This window comes from Eutrigla gurnardus, assembly GCF_963514095.1.
Source record: "Eutrigla gurnardus genome assembly, chromosome: 13".
In the NCBI taxonomy this organism is placed as follows: domain Eukaryota; kingdom Metazoa; phylum Chordata; class Actinopteri; order Perciformes; family Triglidae; genus Eutrigla; species Eutrigla gurnardus.
Window position 1 is genome coordinate 9975767 of NC_139936.1, and position 17490 is coordinate 9993256.

General features: G+C 41.5%; 2 protein-coding genes across 3 annotated transcripts in view; one reads left to right on the forward strand and one right to left on the reverse strand.

Moving 5' to 3' along the window:
• Positions 1–5035, reverse strand: part of ntrk2a (neurotrophic tyrosine kinase, receptor, type 2a) — a 63287-nt gene extending 58252 nt beyond the window's left edge. Inside the window, 4 exon segments of the mRNA XM_084024268.1 lie at positions 126–194; positions 511–582; positions 1617–1691; positions 4391–5035. Coding sequence (XP_083880394.1) covers positions 126–194; positions 511–582; positions 1617–1691; positions 4391–4644 — 470 coding nt within the window. The 5' untranslated portion in view covers positions 4645–5035.
• Positions 5036–9090: 4055 nt separating this feature from the next.
• On the forward strand, positions 9091–17356 carry LOC311022976 (solute carrier family 28 member 3-like). 2 transcript variants are annotated; one of them, XM_084024607.1, is made up of 17 exons: positions 9091–9266; positions 9723–9808; positions 9967–10058; positions 11033–11222; positions 12119–12263; positions 12412–12525; positions 12994–13071; positions 13340–13420; positions 13611–13691; positions 13807–13932; positions 14607–14737; positions 15325–15493; positions 15590–15787; positions 16069–16150; positions 16680–16778; positions 16881–16995; positions 17202–17356. In XM_084024607.1, exons 1-17 carry the CDS (start codon positions 9198–9200, stop codon positions 17317–17319), a joined length of 1974 nt encoding a protein of 657 aa, XP_083880733.1. In that variant the 5' UTR covers positions 9091–9197; the 3' UTR covers positions 17320–17356. The 2 variants fall into 2 exon arrangements, with proteins under 2 accessions (XP_083880733.1, XP_083880734.1); XM_084024608.1 differs by lacking the exon at positions 16881–16995 and having other exon boundaries at positions 17202–17288.
• The last annotated feature ends 134 nt before the right edge of the window (positions 17357–17490 follow it).

Consider the following 17490-nt stretch of genomic DNA (forward strand, 5'->3'; position numbering starts at 1 on the left):
GTTTCTGGCTCCAGGAAATCCCAAGATTGCAGGCAGCATTGACATCATATCAGACACATACAGGGGACATCACAGATGCTATAGGAATCCACTGGAGATAAACCAGAGAGAGAGACTGAACTCACAGATAAGAGATGTTGAGGTGTTTGAATATCCTCCAGGACAGCGATGACAGGTTGTTATCTTTCAGATTCCTGGAAATTAAGTCGTACATCAGAGAAGGAGATTTGTAGAAAAAAAAATGTAGAAGGGTGTAACAGAAACTAATTGCACACTTTTCATGCACCAATACACCTGAATTATTTGGTACATTTCATCAGTTTAGTAAGTTTGTACCTCATAATATACATTTCCTGTCCATCAAATTCAACGATAAATAATGAAATCAATACACAGCTTTACCATAAAGAAGATAACAGATTTTTAGCGCACTCACTCCAGGTGATAAATAAATCTGCACAGTGGATGTTATGTCAGGAGAATTAATATGAATAGATAGCTTGAACTTACAGGTACTGTATCTTGATGTTGTTTTCGAAGGCCAGCTTCGATACATATGTTAGCCTGCTGTTGGTCACAGTTCTGACACAAAAACAATATGACAGCGTCATTGTCGTCGCCATCATGAACAAAACAATTAACAACATTAGCTCCGTAAGGTTTCTAATGGGCTTTGTGGAAAATTCACCACCTGTCACTATTTCTGCCTCATCACTAATCCTGAACCCGTTCTGATGTATCCAAAATAAATCAACCATACAAAATACAAATCAAAGAGTTTTCTATTGAGCCAGGCATATTCACAAGTCTGCCATGAGACGCCGGCACCTGCACATCTGTAGATTTACCAGATGTCTCAATAAAAAGAAGCAGCACTGTGGAAACCAGGTGCAGAGAGAGAGTGTGCTCTTCGTCAGCTGAGACATCACTTACGTCTGATATCAAGTTATTCTAGCAGATGTTCTGTGACGGATTTCGGCTCATCTGGGATGACTTGAGCACTTGTTTTAATTTCGCCTTGAATAACACACGGCACGACTAGTTACTCTAGAAGTATTAGAATTGTGAAAGAATTGTGTTCGTGTTGAGACAGTGTAATTGGGACCATTGTCTGTGATTGTGGCTGAAACACACAATTAAAAACTCATGCGGTTGAAGTGTGTAACGTGCTCTAATCACTAATCCGTCCACCAAATGGGATATCGGCTGGGAAATTAGTTAATGTCCACTTAAAAGGTTACATTTGGAGAAAGCGCTGCTCGGTAGACAATTATTTTTTGTGATTAGGAAATTGCAGACAACGCAAATATATTGCCTTTTGCAAAGGTGAATTATCAGTAATGGCAAAGATATTTTATGACAGTAACAAAGTCATTAAAATGTAGTGTTTTTTCTGCTTATATTTGGGCCCAAGAACATTGTGTACAGTACAGCAGAAACATGGGATGTAGTTATAGCACAACAGCCACAGACTATCAAAATATATGACCTAAATAAACAGTGTGGGATATTTATTCGCATTTTTATTTATTTATTTATTTACTGGCAACAGCTCTGAATGTTTGCCCTGGGCCAAAGTGTTTGCCTTGGTAATATAAGCCATAAAAAAAACTCACAGGTTCCTGAGATTCTTGTAGTAGTGCAGGTCTTTGTCGTTGATGGAGGAGAAGCTGCTCTGGTTGGCGATGTAGCTGTCAGGGAATACAAGTGTGTGTCAGAAGGCTCATTTGTTAACGGAGGGGAAGCGTAAACAGAAGCGTTTCGACAAGACAGAGGGACATAATAAGCCCGTATAATTAGAGTTCAAAACTCCTGAAGGGCTGCGGCTGATAAATGGCACACGGGCGGAGCCGGTACACTCTCCTCCCTCTGTTCCTCAGCATCTCCGGACCCATCGGCCATCGCTCCGACGACAGATAAGCTGCAGATTCTACATGCGGATGGAGAATCTGTAGCTACAACTGTGAGAACGGGCTCCCGAAAAACAGCATGTGCACTTTCCAAATATCACAGCTTTGGGATCAGATGAGAACATTCCGAGATCGGGAAAAGACAGAACGATCTCACCTACAGAGATACAGCTGCAGCAGCCACAGCCGCACGTTCTGTTTGGCACAATCATCAAGGTCATTAAATAATGTTTTTCATGTGGTGGACATGCAGCGGCCGACTGGGAGCAAATAAACATCCCTAATTAGATGCATTGATTTCCAAGCTCATTACATGGCTCCAGTAGCAGAGGGCCTTGATTTTTATAGCAAATTATTTCATTTCACAACTCGACACGCTATTTTTTTTCTCTCTCAAGTCAAAAGACAAAACGTATCCCTTAAAGTCTTTTACAACCTCTCCGCTTGCAGTCTCTATCTCCCTCCTCATTTCCTGTCAGCTCGCTGCCGTCACTATCACATAAAGTCAAAATTCATATTTGCATTTCAATAATTAAAGAAGCTGGCCCAGAATGTCAGTTTTTTTTTTTACGATGGTTTACACACTGATAAATTAAACCCATTTGTTAAAAAAAAAGCAGCGTCTTCACCATTTCATAAAATGACTTTCAATAAGGACTCAAATTGCCTGACAAACTGACTTCTGACTGAATGTTTGTCGGATACAAAATGGATTTATCTGCAATAAATCATCAATTAGATCAGTATCTCTTAATCAGCTGTAAAGGCCAGCAGGCGTAGTCCTAGTTCAAGTCCGACTGCTTAGTGATAATGCCACTGACGGATGGAGCTCTGCAGGGATGATGTGTTTTTGTAGGCCAAGGAAGTTAGCATCTCCGACTCCCTTGACAGAAAGCCAATGGGATATCAACATTGGCTTTTTGGATTGTGGCAGAAAGTTTGTGACACTTAGGAGTTTCGTTTGAATGCAATTGGGTAACATCGGCTAACTAACACGAACAACACCACGACCACACGAGTCGGTAGGACTGCCTTATAGTCTCATTAAACCCCTCGTTAGCAACCGCTTCATTTAAAACACTTAGCAGCCTCAGAATTTATGAAAGGGTATTTTGTAACGCAAAACAAAACTTTGAACTCTCTTAACTCTCGTGTTAACCACAGAAAAAAAACATTAAAAAAACAACAACCTTGACTTGGAGATGAAGGAACCGGAAATGAGAAAAAAATGCCAACTCATTTCTGGGTTTTAGGACTCCGTCCTGCTGCACTGCTGTACCTTTCACCACATGTTTGCCTTAGTATGCAAGCTCAGGACGGCGTTACACCCATACCACCCCCATAAAGAAAACATTACAACATAATTCATAGTGAGGTTATGTAGACCCACCTCCTCTACTGCTCCTCTAATGTAGCTCTACCGGGGGATATTAGCAGATATGATGTGTTTGACCCATACCGTTAACTTGTGTATTCAGGTGTTACAACATAATAATATCTACAACCAATTATTTTTCGTTAAAAAAATGTTTTTTTTTTGGCAAGGTCGTTTTTCAATGAGACGTAGCTCATCATCAGTTATGTGTCTGTTTCCAGAGACTGCAGGCTCATTTAAACGGCGTCCAAGGCTTCTCCCAAGTTCATCTCCGGCAAGTCTTATCAACAAGGCCGTTTATCTTTGCCAAGAAAGATATTGCAAGCAATTCAATATTTGAATCTCCTCTTTTAATTTCCTTCAGATAACAATGCTAGACGTGTCACATTTTTTAATTATTATTATTTTTATTATTATTATTATTTCTAGACCATGTGACGTTTTCTGAAAAGGCGGTACAGCTACATTTCAAACGCACGCTGAGATGTCTTAAACCATCACCCAGCGTGAAGAGGAGGTTCTTTAAATACAAATACAATTACATTGACTCCACTAGAAAAAAATAAAAATCGTATTTTTTTCCCCTCCTCTCTCTTGAACATTGATTTCTCTCCGCTTCTGCGGTTCATTTGAATGCACTCATGAGCCATCTTGGGAAGTGTTTGTACCAATATTTAAACAGTGGTGTCGGGTGTGCGTGTCTCGCTCACATACACACACACATGCCCGCGCGTAGGCACACGCACGCACCCGCACACAGGCAGGGCTTTGTCTAATAGGATAAAGTCTATTAGCCTCCGCTGCTCTTCATTTTTAAATGAGTTTCCACGCTAATGTTGGAAGACTTGATGTGCCAACGAGTCCGTTATGCAATAGGTTACACATGATGCGTGTCTGGAGCCCGATGAACGAATATGAGTACAAATTGAATGTGCAATGAGGTGACACCTGGACCGGGTCTGTTGATCTCCTTGCGGTCAGTCAGCTCCAGACACAACAGAGGATGAGGAGGCTGAAGGGATGCCATTCATTTTTATTATTATTATTTTTTTAAGTGTTGTAAAATACAGCCGACACAAGCCGAGCTTATGAGAGAGCCACTCACATGTCGGTGATGTTCTTCATCGCCGCCTCGCTCTGCAGGACGGGGAACGCGTTGATGCCCCGCTCCGGGTCCACGCACGAGATCCTGGTGCTGCTGCAGGAGCACGACGACGGGCATGCCTCCGCGGACATCCACGGGTCCCCGGAGCCCACCGACGCCCCGATCACCACCAACCACCACCAGCAGCACCGCCACGACCCAGACCCTCTCCGCGGCGAAGAGAGAGCCCCGCTCCCGGGTCTCCAGCCGCTCATCTCGGGTGCCAACTTCAGCTCTAAGGCTCGCTGCGCAGCCCCGCAACTCGGCCCAGGTTGGCGGGGTTCAGCGCCGGCTCAGCCAATCAAGGAGAGGAGAAATAAAAAAGCAAAATCCGATGCTGAGGTGGATACAGGCGGCGCGGCTAGGAGAACATCTGCCGTGATAAAGATGACTGGGGGAGTGGGGGGGAGAGGGGGAGAAAAAAAACCCGTCCCTTCCCTGCGTGTTTCCTCCAGAATCCCCGTCAGTCAGCCAGTCAGTCAAAATCACACTGCCACACTGACGGGTGTGTGCCAAGGAGGATCTCTCTCTCTCTCTCTCTCTCTCTCTCTCTCTCTCTCTCTCTCTCTCTCTCTCTCTCTCTCTCTCTCTCTCTCTCTCAGCTGACATGCACAGACAGCAGCCTCCTTCACACAATGTTCTCTGTGTGTGAATGATTCTCAGCAGAGAGAGATGGGTGGTGGTGGTGGTGGTGATGGTGGTGGTGGTGGTGGTTGTGATGGTGGTGGTGTAAGGCAAATGTCAGGATGGGAGAGGCGTGCAGTGTGCACTGCTTTTCCCGCGCAGGAATGAACGCTGGCATGAGGAGAAGGAGACGCGTATGAGCACCAAAGCAGATCAGGTATACAACGTGATACCTTATTGATCCCCTTCAGGAAAATGCTGCTTGTTCTGGGGGGAAGGAACAGAAGAAGTTTCTTGCTCAAGGGCACCTTAGCCAGCCGTGTGCTGCTAATCAACCTTTGCGCATCATGTTCTCATTTCTTGGGGTGGAGTGGGGGGGGCGTCAGGTGTTTGGTGTGAGAGTGACAAGCTTCACCTTGCTTTGAGTTGAAATGCATCTATCTGTAAGACTTTCTGTAATTGATACAGCTGGCTTCTGATTGAGGGTGTAAGTGAGATCTATCAATTTACACAGCCTCTAATTCACCGCTCATTTCCACTCATCACCGTCATCTTATCATAATCATCATTAACATCTGGTTGCTACGCTGGGTGTTTCCGAAGTAGACCTGTCGACAGTTAATCAGTGATAAACAAAGATGTGGAAAAGGAGGTCTTATTTGGAATTTAGGTAGCCTCCCATGTGCCACATTTGAGTCGGGAACGGCATAAACAGCTGGCTATTTCCCATTATACAAAGTGTTTTAGCACACGGACCTTTCTTAATGGCAGCTGAGCTGACTGGTGCTTCCACTATAAATACCCAGGACTAATGTCTAAAACATCACATGACAGAGAAAGAGGGAGCAATCGCCAATCATCAGGTCTTTAGCTGGCATGTACTAGACCAAGCGTCACCTTATTAAATCATTAGAGCATATTTCATAATCATAAGGGGCTCCCAGCCAAACCAGACCTGAATCAATAAGCTGTCATCTCAGAGGGGAGGCTATGGGGCTGCATGCCAGTCACTCTGCCGCTATAGATCTCCTACTGGATGCACTTCTAACACGGGAGCTGATCTGTCTTTTTTTTTATGCCGTACATCACTTGAAGAACAGAGCCTCTTCTTCTCCTTGCTGTTTCACCTTGTATGTGAAAGACAGGCTGTCTGTGAGCAACAGCCTCAGCACACCACAGATGTACGGAGTCCTCTCCTCCCCTCTCCTCTCCAATGTCCCGTCCCCGGCTCCAACATGACGTTTGTGCTGACGCACAGGCAGTGCTGCTGAATAGAGGAGTGTAATTATGGAGCCCTGACGGTGTCTGAACCAATCTGGTGGATGCCTGCCTCAGAAATCGTGGCGTACGCCTTCAGCACAGAGCCGCGTGGGCGTACCAATTAAATCATGCAAAACTGAATATTCCAAATACTCGGTTCCTTTTGAAATGTTACAGAAGTAATAACCTGTAAGTCTTTGACATGTTAAATTTACGATCACCACATTGAAGCATCCACCATCTACAGAGAAAGCATCAGTCAGGATGCGTTTAATCCAACAATGTGGGCGTATTATAGTATGCCACACATATTACTTCTTGTACAAATTGTGGAGCATGTTTGATGGAGTTCTCATATACTGTAGATTCATCCAGTGTATGAATATACTGTATGAATAATTGGAAAGTGGCGATTTGTGTTTTGTAGTTAAATAACTACAAATTGATACAAATAATTTGGTGTAAATAATACCTGTTGTTACTTAGTTTCCCAAACATTGTGATATCCACCGTAAAGATCTTTGCCTCTGGCAGTTCTTGCATCACGTCAGTGTTCATTATGTCTGATAACAGTCACATAGTATAACATTTACAACTACCTAATAGGTGTTCACAATCATCTGTTGTGTCACCACGGGTTCCCAAAGCCTAAAATTGTTAATCGATATGAAAACTATTATTATTATTTGCATTTGTATTTATACATTACAATCACAGCACAGTCAGATTTTGTTGCAGTTCAATCACCGATTGTTGCATCACAATCACCGCTTGTTGCATCACGATCACCTGTTGTAGCATCACAATCACCGGTTGTTGCATCACAATCACCTGCTGTATCACAATCACTGCTTGTTGCATCACAATCACCGCTTGTTGCATCATGATCACCTGTTGTAGCATCACAATCACCGGTTGTTGCATCAAAATCACCGGTTGTTGCATCACGATCACCTGTTGTAGCATCACAATCACCGGTTGTTGCATCACAATCACCTGCTGTATCACAATCACAGGTTGTTGCATCGAGATCACCTGCTGTATCACAATCACTGCTTGTTGCATCACAATCACCGCTTGTTGCATCATGATCACCTGTTGTAGCATCACAATCACCGGTTGTTGCATCAAAATCACTGGTTGTTGCATCACGATCACCTGTTGTAGCATCACAATCACCGGTTGTTGCATCACAATCACCTGCTGTATCACAATCACAGGTTGTTGCATCGAGATCAACATGTGTTGCTTCACAATCACTTGTTGTTGCATCACAATCACCGCTTGTTGCATCACGATCAACGTGTTGTTTCACAATCACCTGCTGTTGCATTACAATCCGCGGTTGTTGACTCGTGATCACCGGTTGTTGCATCACAATCACCTGTCATATCACAATCACTGTTGGTTCCATCACAATCAACATGTGTTGCTTCACAATCACCTGCTGTTGCATTACAATTACACTTGTTGTATCACAGTCACCGGTTGCTGCATCACAATCAACTGTTGTTGCATCAAACTCACCTGTTGTTGTTGCATCATCATCACAGTTGCCTGCTCTTACCTTTGACAGCGCTGTTTTTTTTTTTACAAGTCCAAATATTTATTGAATCCTTTTATGATTTCTTAATGTGGGCCCCTAAAAGACACAAAGGGGGCTCATATCCTAGACACTAGACCCACTGAGTAGATACCATGCATAAATTCTCACATTGGCTCATTTTGCTGTGTTTTCCTTTACTAACTGTGAGGGGCTTTGGAACATTGTGTACAAAAACATCAGCAGAACAGAACCTACCCTGTTTTTTGTCTTTTAATTTTCTCAGCTTCGGCTTGATTAATGTGGATTGGTTACATCAAAGTGGTATTAGATAGTAGTCTTCACTAGGGCTCATGTGTTCTCAGTGGAAAGAAGCAGTGTTTGATTTTTTTTGGGGGGGTTGTTCAATTTGAAAAGGACTGAATGATACTCCACTCTCATGAGGAAAGAGTTCTTTGGGAAATCCGGCAGACCAAATGCAAGACAGATGCCTGGCTTTTTGCACTTAAAAGGCAGTAATATCTTATTATTCCAGCTTTTTTTCATAGGATCTTAGGCTTTGATACACAAGTGAGTCAAATTACAGTAAGAACAGTGTTCATTGCCACGGCTGTATTCTGCTGTAATTGAATGTAATGTGTTGTCTAATTTCCCATAATTGTTGTTATGTTTTGATAACTCAGTGTTCAACTTTGAGAGCCTAATATAAATAATTGTCTTGTGGACTGACATGAACCTTATCTGACCTCCACATAAGAGTCATGTGTATATGTTGGTACCGAACAATTATACACTAGCGCCCTCTAGTGGCTGCAGTGATACTTAAGCACGATGAGACCACAGTGTGTCATTTGCACAAGCTCCATCCACGTAGAAACAATACAATATTACCAGTGTTCCTGTGAACATAATTAAATTCAGGAAAGCGACAGAGTGAGACGTATTGAATCTATTGCAAACAGTGGGGCATTGTGTATGCACAGACTCTTCTTTCAGGGCCGGAAGAAGCCACAGAGTAAAAGAGAGGGAGCAAACCATGTCAGGCTGACTGCTATTTGGTGTTGTGTTGATAGCGATAAGTATTCCTGCTTTCAACTGAAGAGCCCCTGCATGACTCACCTGGATACTTACCTTCCATGTGTGTGTTTGTCTTGATCTAATCCCTTAATGACCTTTAACCTGATGACAGCTAGACAAGCCACCAGTGACATTAGTGTGTGTGTGGGAAAGAGGGAGAGAGAGAGAGTCCCAGGAAGAGCGGAGGATGGGCGGGACAGGTGTGTTTTAAATAATACTCCCAGCAAGTCTGTCTTGTTTTTGAAAACACACAGCAGCCAGGGAATGGAGCTGGATAGAACAGAGATGAATAGTCGAAAAAGGGGGAAGGACAACGAGGCCTTCAAGTCGGAGGTAAGCAAGCCTTGTTTCTCAAGTCCTTCTCGAGTAATACTGTTGGGAAGTTACAGAAACACTGGGGAGCCCCCGCAGTCATCTCTGCTCTTTTTTCAGACCATTAGATAAGCGAACAAATTTCATGCTAAACTAACTTAGAGTGATTGACTGAAATTATATGGAAATCAAGTTACACCTGCGCAAAGTGCCAAATTAGGATTGGTATTTTGTGCCGTAGTTTTGATCTTTGGGAGTGAAGTAGGCTGAATACAGACACTAGCACCCAGCCTGTTTGTTCTGAGTAAATATATGTCACTGCACAAGCAACCTTGTGTTTACATATTCCTAATTGGATCCTTTCCTTAAACTGTGTGTATGTGTGTGTGTGTGTGTGTGTGTGTGTGTGTGTGTGTGTGTGTGTGTGTGTGTGTGTGTGTGTGTGTGTGTGTGTGTGTGTGTGTGTGTGAGATACAGGAGCAGGATCAGATATACATTGACGTGGACAGTTCCACCGAAGATGCAGACGACGCACTCAAAAAGCCAGAAGAGCGTAAAAAATGGTGGAGTTTTTGTATTTGCCCAACACACATTCCAACTAAGTGGAACACACAGTGTCCAATTTGACCAGTTTCTTCTAAATGAGCAGCTTTATTACTTTGAAGTAACATTAAGGTCATCTCTCCTTATCTCCCCTCTTATCTCCCTTTTGTGTTCCTAGCTTGCTGGAGAAGAAAATGGAGGCAATCCAGGGCTATTTGGCAGAGCACAAAGAGCAGATCAGCTGGTTTATAAACCTGGTTTTAGCAGCAGGTAAAGTACCCTGGTTAGCACCTGTTAAATTGTAACTCGGCAACCTAATGGGTGGCAGGTCATGAGGCCCCACATGTGTTTCTACATTTATCTTGAATATCAACGTCACAGGAGTAACAGTTTCAATCAGCATACTAGCTGGTGTGTGTGTGTGTGTGTGTGTGTGTGTGTGTGTGTGTGTGTGTGTGTGTGTGTGTGTGTGTGTGTGTGGGTGGGTGAGCTATCTCTCCCATGTGGAAAAAGCTGAATTTTGATTATGGATTAAGTGTCCAGGAAATATATATAAGTCTATGTAATGTCCCAAAAAAATGACGTAATGTTTTCCACTCTGTCTGCATATCCATAAAGACGTTTTTGTTACTTCTATTTATTCATTTTTGTCGAATGTGGACCTCTTAATATGACATAGTACTTGTCAATCATATAAATATTATACATGAAATGTCACCATTATCAGGCAAATTTTATCAACTGTTATCTTAAATTTGTAAACAGTGTTCATATCTTAAAGGGCCAGTGTTAAGGATTTGGTGTCATCTTGCGGAATTGCATTACACGGCTCATTCTACTAAAATATACCAACCATTTGTATTTTTAAGTGATAATACACTAAAGAAAACACTTGTTATTATTATATTCAATTTCCAATATATATTACATATCCCTAAATGCTACACACTGGCCCTTTAAAAGAGTTCAATGCACAATTCAAACAAAAGAAAAAATAGAACTGAAATGAAGGACTATGAAATGTAAAATGATCCTTTTACATGTTCACAAGACGTCATACTTCATGTTTTACATGTAAACATTTTGAAAGCGCTATCATCAGAATCAAATAAGTCAGACTTGTCTTTTAAGGAAGTAGTTTGTTGGTCACTTTAAAAAAGAAACAATTTGAATTCCTATGATGAACGAAAAAATAATGTCAGCTCTGTGGTATATAATTAATATTAATACTAAATTTGTTTCAGGCTTCGTTGCCATAGTGATAGCGGCATGTGTCCTGAACATCAAACGGGCTGCTGTGCTGCTGGTCATCTCCTTGGTAACCATATTTTTCCTGGCTTGGGATTGGACGATGAAACGCTATGGTGACTGGCTGTGGGCGGAGCTCTCTCCTATCAGGGACTTTCTCAGCAGAAACTGGTTTTGGATCAAATGGTGAGAGAAATGTTTTGTTTTAGTTGTCCTACCAATGGTTCCTAATTACAAGACTGGTCTTTTAATGACGCTGCAAAAAAAAAGTCAGTGTACTAAAAAGCCTTCTTAGTAGCTGTAAATATCGTATATAATGTGCAAGACAATTCAGACATGTTGTATCCTGGCAACAAAAAAATGTCCTCAGACTCAGGAAACCCTTTGTTGGTTAAAACAGCATGAGCACTGAATTCAAACAGGGCAAGATAAAGGAAACAAGAGCAGTTGATGGCAAAGTGTGAGAAGAACTGCTGTGTGCTACAGTGCACATAAAGTCATGTAATTGCACTAGCTCAAGGGCACTTACCGCAGTAGAAATGTGGAGCAGAGCCACCATATAGACAGCAGAAATGTTCTTACAGTATAACAGGATAATTTATGTTACTTCCAAGCAGCTATAATCAATATTAACAATGGTAACATCAATATATGTTACCATTGAATCATGTGACTGTTTCATATGTGTAATGACTTGCTTCTAGTGATGCATCCATCACTTGACTATCACTTAACCCCCCAACTTATAGCATGGTTTTCAGCCGCAGCATCGAATGACTCTAACTCCCAGACAGCAGACAGGGTTGACCAGGTTGCATCCATGTTTGTGGCTAAACCACACAGATTCAAATTAACGATGCTAGATGTGTAAATAGGTCATTTTTTAACTCAAGTGTTAATACACGACAATCGCTGCTGTAAGTCGTCCACTAACTGGCACCATCTTTAAAATGATGTCGACCAGCTGATTTTATGACTTTGTTGTTTTCTGATGAAAAGGGGGAATTCTCTTGTTTTTAATCCTATACTTTCTTTACTTGCCTTCCTTTTGTCGATCCATCTCGAATGTGCTGCCCCTGCAGGATGCTGTTGGTATTACTGCTGATAGCCGTGGTGTGCTGGCTGGCACTGGACACGGCCAAACAAGGGACCAGACAGCTTGTGTCTTTCTTTGGTTTGTTGCTCCTCATCTTCTTAATGCTGCTGTTCTCCAAACACCCATTCAGGGTGAGGGATGCATTGCACACACACTCACAAACACACACACACACACACACACACACACACACACTCACACACACTCTCACACACACACAAACATGCATGTGCACTCACACACACACATTTTTGATCATGTTATGTATGTGTGTTGCAGTGGTGTTGGCAAACTTTGCTGTGTGGGATCGGGCTACAGTTTGTCTTCGGTCTGCTGACCCTCAGGACCACCATTGGTTTGGCTGGACTACAATGGCTCGGAAAAAAAGTCGAGGTACACACACGCGGACACACACACATTTTTATTTTTCAGTGGAATCAACTACTTATTTCCTTGTTTTGTTTCCTTTTTATTTTTGTTTACTCTCCTTGTTCCTTCTTTTGTTTCCTTGTTTAATTTCCTTGTGTTATTCTTTCGTTTCCTAGTTCCCTTCCTTTCCCCCTTGTCATTATTTTGTTTCCTTTTTTTATTTATTACTTCCTTGTTTGTGTCTTTGTTACTTTGTTTCTATTTCCTTGTTTTCGCTATGGTCCCTTATTTATTTCTCTGTGTCCCTTTTTGTTTCCTTGTTTTGCGTCCATCTTTTTTTCCCAGGTTTCCTTTTCTTTATGGTAAATTTGGTGATTTTCCAGTTACTGTAGCACTGAAACATTTACAAACACCGGTACTTACAAAAGATCTGATCAATCATTTCAAAGTTTTCTGTTTCTATTACTAACAATTAAAATCTTCTCCATGTAGAGATTCATGTCATTCGCAGATGCTGGGTCTAGGTTTGTGTTTGGGCCCCGATACACAGAGTTCCTCTTCGTCTTCAAGGTACACACACACACACACACACACACACACACTGAGTGGATGACTGAATGAGGCAGCAGTACAATCAGAACAGTGACAAGAATAACAACAAAAATGTGTTTTTAAATGTCATATTCTGAAAATGATTAAAACCAAGATGAGACTCAAAATCGACTACTGGGCGTGAAAACATACTCAGGGACTAATTACTAAGGATGATGATGATGATGATAATGATGATGATGATGATGATGATGATGATGATGATGATGATGTGGACTCTCCTCAGGTCATGCCTATATTGGTTTTTTTAAGCTCTGTCATCTCCATCCTCTTCTACCTTGGCTTCATGCCCTGGCTCATTTGCAAGGTGAGTAAGTCGGACGAGAAAGTGCGGAGACGCTAACGACGGAGAGAAATATTTGACGGCAAATCAATTATTGCAAACCATTTATATTCAAAGCACCTTTCATATAAGAAATACAGTTTAAGGAATAAAAGAAAGATAATGACCGGTCAAAGTTACTGCGAACGAACGTAATTTTAGTTTTTTTTTCCAGATTGGATTCCTAATGCAGGTTGCCATGGACACATCTGCAGCAGAATCGATGACTGCAGCTGGAAATCTATTTTTGGGACAGGTAAACAACTGTTCAAACAATAAACAAAAACATTCAGCAAATCAATGATATCATTATATTAATCCGTATATCTGTATCGAATAATCCAGCACTCCCTTTATCTCTCTCCTTTCAGACGGAGTCACCTCTAATGATTCGTCCGTATATCAGTGCGTTGACCCGCTCTGAGATCCATGCTGTGATGACAGCAGGTTTTGCCAGCGTCTCTGGTAGCACTTTGGGAGCTTATATCTCCTTTGGGGTGAGGAGGCAGACGAGGGGGAGGCAGACGAGGGGGAGGGAGGGAGGGAGAGAATGCCAGTGATTTACCTGTAGAGTCCTATAGCAAACCTATAATTAACTTTCAAAAGTTATAGGAATAAGAGCTAGGATGATATAAGAGAAGACAACTTTTACATTTTTCATTCGTGGTTATATTTGTTAAATATTTTTGCTTTAACGTATCATTATGAAGGAAATATGGATCACAGAATCGAATGGCTATAGAATAAGGGCCAGACAGAAATAAACAACTACTTTTTTTCTGGAACAAATGAAACACATTGTCTTCTTGGGTTAGAATAAACACTCCAGAAAGTAACCTCTTAATCGGCATTAAAAACTACAGGTATTATCCAAGTAATTATTATTCATTGTCAATAATGTAACCGTTTTACTGTCTGTATTTTTATACAGGATAAGACTGTATACTGCACTGCACTGATATTAAAACTGCTATAAATATCAAACCAGGCAAATTATCCAATATATAGTCAATGATTTGACGCCTGGTATTATTGCCTTTAAAACGGGTTAAAGTAGTAAACTTCAGACTCTTGACTGACTTTACATTGACCTGAGTAAACATGGGCTCTGTCAGGAAGTGAATGATTGAACGTGAATTTTATGTCTTGTTCTATGTGCCTCTCTTTTGAGATTTCAGCAACACACTTGTTGACAGCAACAGTGATGTCCATTCCAGCCTCCCTGGCCATTGCCAAGACGTTCTGGCCTGAGACGGAGATCCCCTCTGTGACCGCCAGTAACATCCACGCATACAACCCTAGGTAGGAGAGGACAGTACAGCTGTCTTCCCTCGGGTCTCTCTGAGAGATTACATGTCTTTGTCCTTTGAATCTGTTGGGATTATCACTATTGTAGAATAAATTGATGAATTGAATTGATAACTTAGGTTTGATATAACGATAACAGACTCTAAAAGTGTCCAATATTCAAACAAATCACCTTTTTTATCACCACAAATGTCTAATAATAAGAAAGCCAAAAAATAATGTGCTTAACATGCACTTTATGTTGGATTTGTTTCTTTCCTTCTAACAGATAGAACTGCTCTTGTGTTTGGGAGAACATCATTTTAATCATAGGAGATACATTTTAATGGAACAAAGTGGATGAAAAAGGTCATGTCTGCACACTGGCTCCACACATTTATTTAAATAGATAACATTCCTGTCGGCTCTCAACTTGGCTCAAAATGTCTAATTCAGCACCTTTAAATTAATTTCACACATTAATAATCAACAGACATGTGGTACTATTGAGCTACAGCAACGACCACGATATTTCAAATGTAATCAACACCAGTATGTCTAAAGATTGAGTAAATATACATTTTCTGCCCGTGTCCCTGCAGAGTCAATAAGAACGTGTTTGAGGCGGCGTCCCGAGGGGCCTCTGGCTCTGTGGAGGCAGTAGCCAACATAGTGGTCAACATCCTGGCCTTCCTGGCACTGCTGGCCTTCCTCGATGCCGTTCTCTCCTGGCTGGGTGGCATGTTGGACTGTCCGCAGCTCAGCTTCTCGGTGATGGACGCGACATGACACTCCTTGACGTACACTAACTGTAAATATATTCAAACCCTAATAATCTATTATATTGTTTTTCTGTCCCTCCTTTAGCTCATCTGCTCCTACGTGTTCATGCCTCTCTCCTACATGATGGGTGTCTCCTGGGAGGACAGTTTCATCGTTGCTGAACTAATTGGCTTGAAGACATTCGTCAACGAATTTGTTGCCTATCAGAAGTTGTCGGAGTTCATTAAGAGACGTGAAGCAGGAGGGCCAGAATATGTGGCGAACGTAAAGCAGTATATTTCTGTGAGTCATCATTTCTTGTGCTCTCGCTCTTTTTTTTCTTCTTTCTTTCTTTTTTAAAGGGTTTTAGCATAGATGAGTAGCCGACCAATTGGTCCAGTAAGAGAGATTTAGTAGTAAAATGTTTTAAGAATCCTTCAAAAGCCATCTGTTTTTGTGTACATATGACAAAGGAAACGTATCTCATGATAGTGTTTAATAACAGATTATTCTGTTTGGAAGATTTTAAGATATTTTCTTGACGTAACAATTTAGGAAACAAATCCTGTTGTTGTTTCCTTCAGGTCCATTCTGAAACAATTGCAACCTACGCTTTGTGTGGATTTTCCAACTTTGGGTCGATGGGGTCAGCGATTGGACTGCTGTGTGAGTGCCAATTGTCAAACACACATAACACTGACACAACTTGATGATGAATTGATGACAACTGTTGGTATAAAGCTGCAGATGTCAGGAAATAAGGAGTGCGCTTCTGCTCATGTCTAAAAAAGGATGTCACTGAAAAAACATTACTCAATGGATGATTCAAGATATGAAAATAAGTTTCCACCAACAAAAACAAGTAAACATCAATTGAGGGATCAAGATGTTCATGTAGGAGATGCAAATCAACTACGAAAAGGAGAAGAAGAAAAAAACAAAGTTTGGCTATATGAAGGAAGATGCTTCAGAGGTTGAACATTTATAAATTAGACAGAGGGAGAATCAACCATGATAGTTTTGTATTTTATCATTTTACCAGTTTGTTGTTTCTTCATTTTAGATAGAAAACCTGATTACATATAATTCAAACATATTTTGTATACTGAATTAATTAAATATTTGTTTGTACACCTCCTGCTGCTGTTGAGGCTTTGTTTTTTCTCATTTAACATCTTTTTGTTCTTTTTGCCAGCGTCCTTGGCTCCAGATAGACGGACTGACATCAGCAGTTGTGCCCTCAGAGCCCTGATTGCAGGCAGCTTCTCCTGTTTCATGACGGCTTGTATCGCAGGTGACTGTTTACTTTTTCTGTCATTTATAATAGATCCAATCAATATGCACATATGCTGTAAGTGAAGAGTTTTTTTTATGATATTGCTCTGTGGATTTCTAGGTATGTTGTTCGTCCCCGACCTTCACTGCCCACATTTCCTGAGCACAGAGTTCAACAATACCAATGTGACCTTAAGCTCCGAACTGGTCACCTGCTGCACACGACTGTTTAACAGGTGTGTGTACGTGTGTGTGTGTGTGTGTGTGTGTGTGTGTGTGTGTGTGTGTGTGTGTGTCTGTAATGCATCCAGCTCCATATGTTTTGTTATCTCTGTGCATTTATATGTTTATCACAATCAACTTTGTAGAATGAATACGGCGGACGGACATGAGAGATCATATAATTCAGTGTGTGTGTGTGTGTGTGTGTGTTTATTTATAGTGTGACGTTGCATGGGCCGTGGAACGTGACGTTGGGAGAAGGATTCAGTCAGAGCAGCCTACAACACTGCTGCACGCTCACACCCCCCACACACTTCAACTGCAGCCTGGTGCTTTGATTCACTGTGAACCAAAAACACACGTCTCAATGCTACTGAGCCCTGTGATGAGTATTATTTTTTTAATATAGTTTCCTGTATATTTTATACAATTTAAATAAAGTTGTCCTGTATTGTTTTTACGTAATTCACCTTAATGAAAAGTGTGCTTGTGTGTGTGTGTGTGTGTGT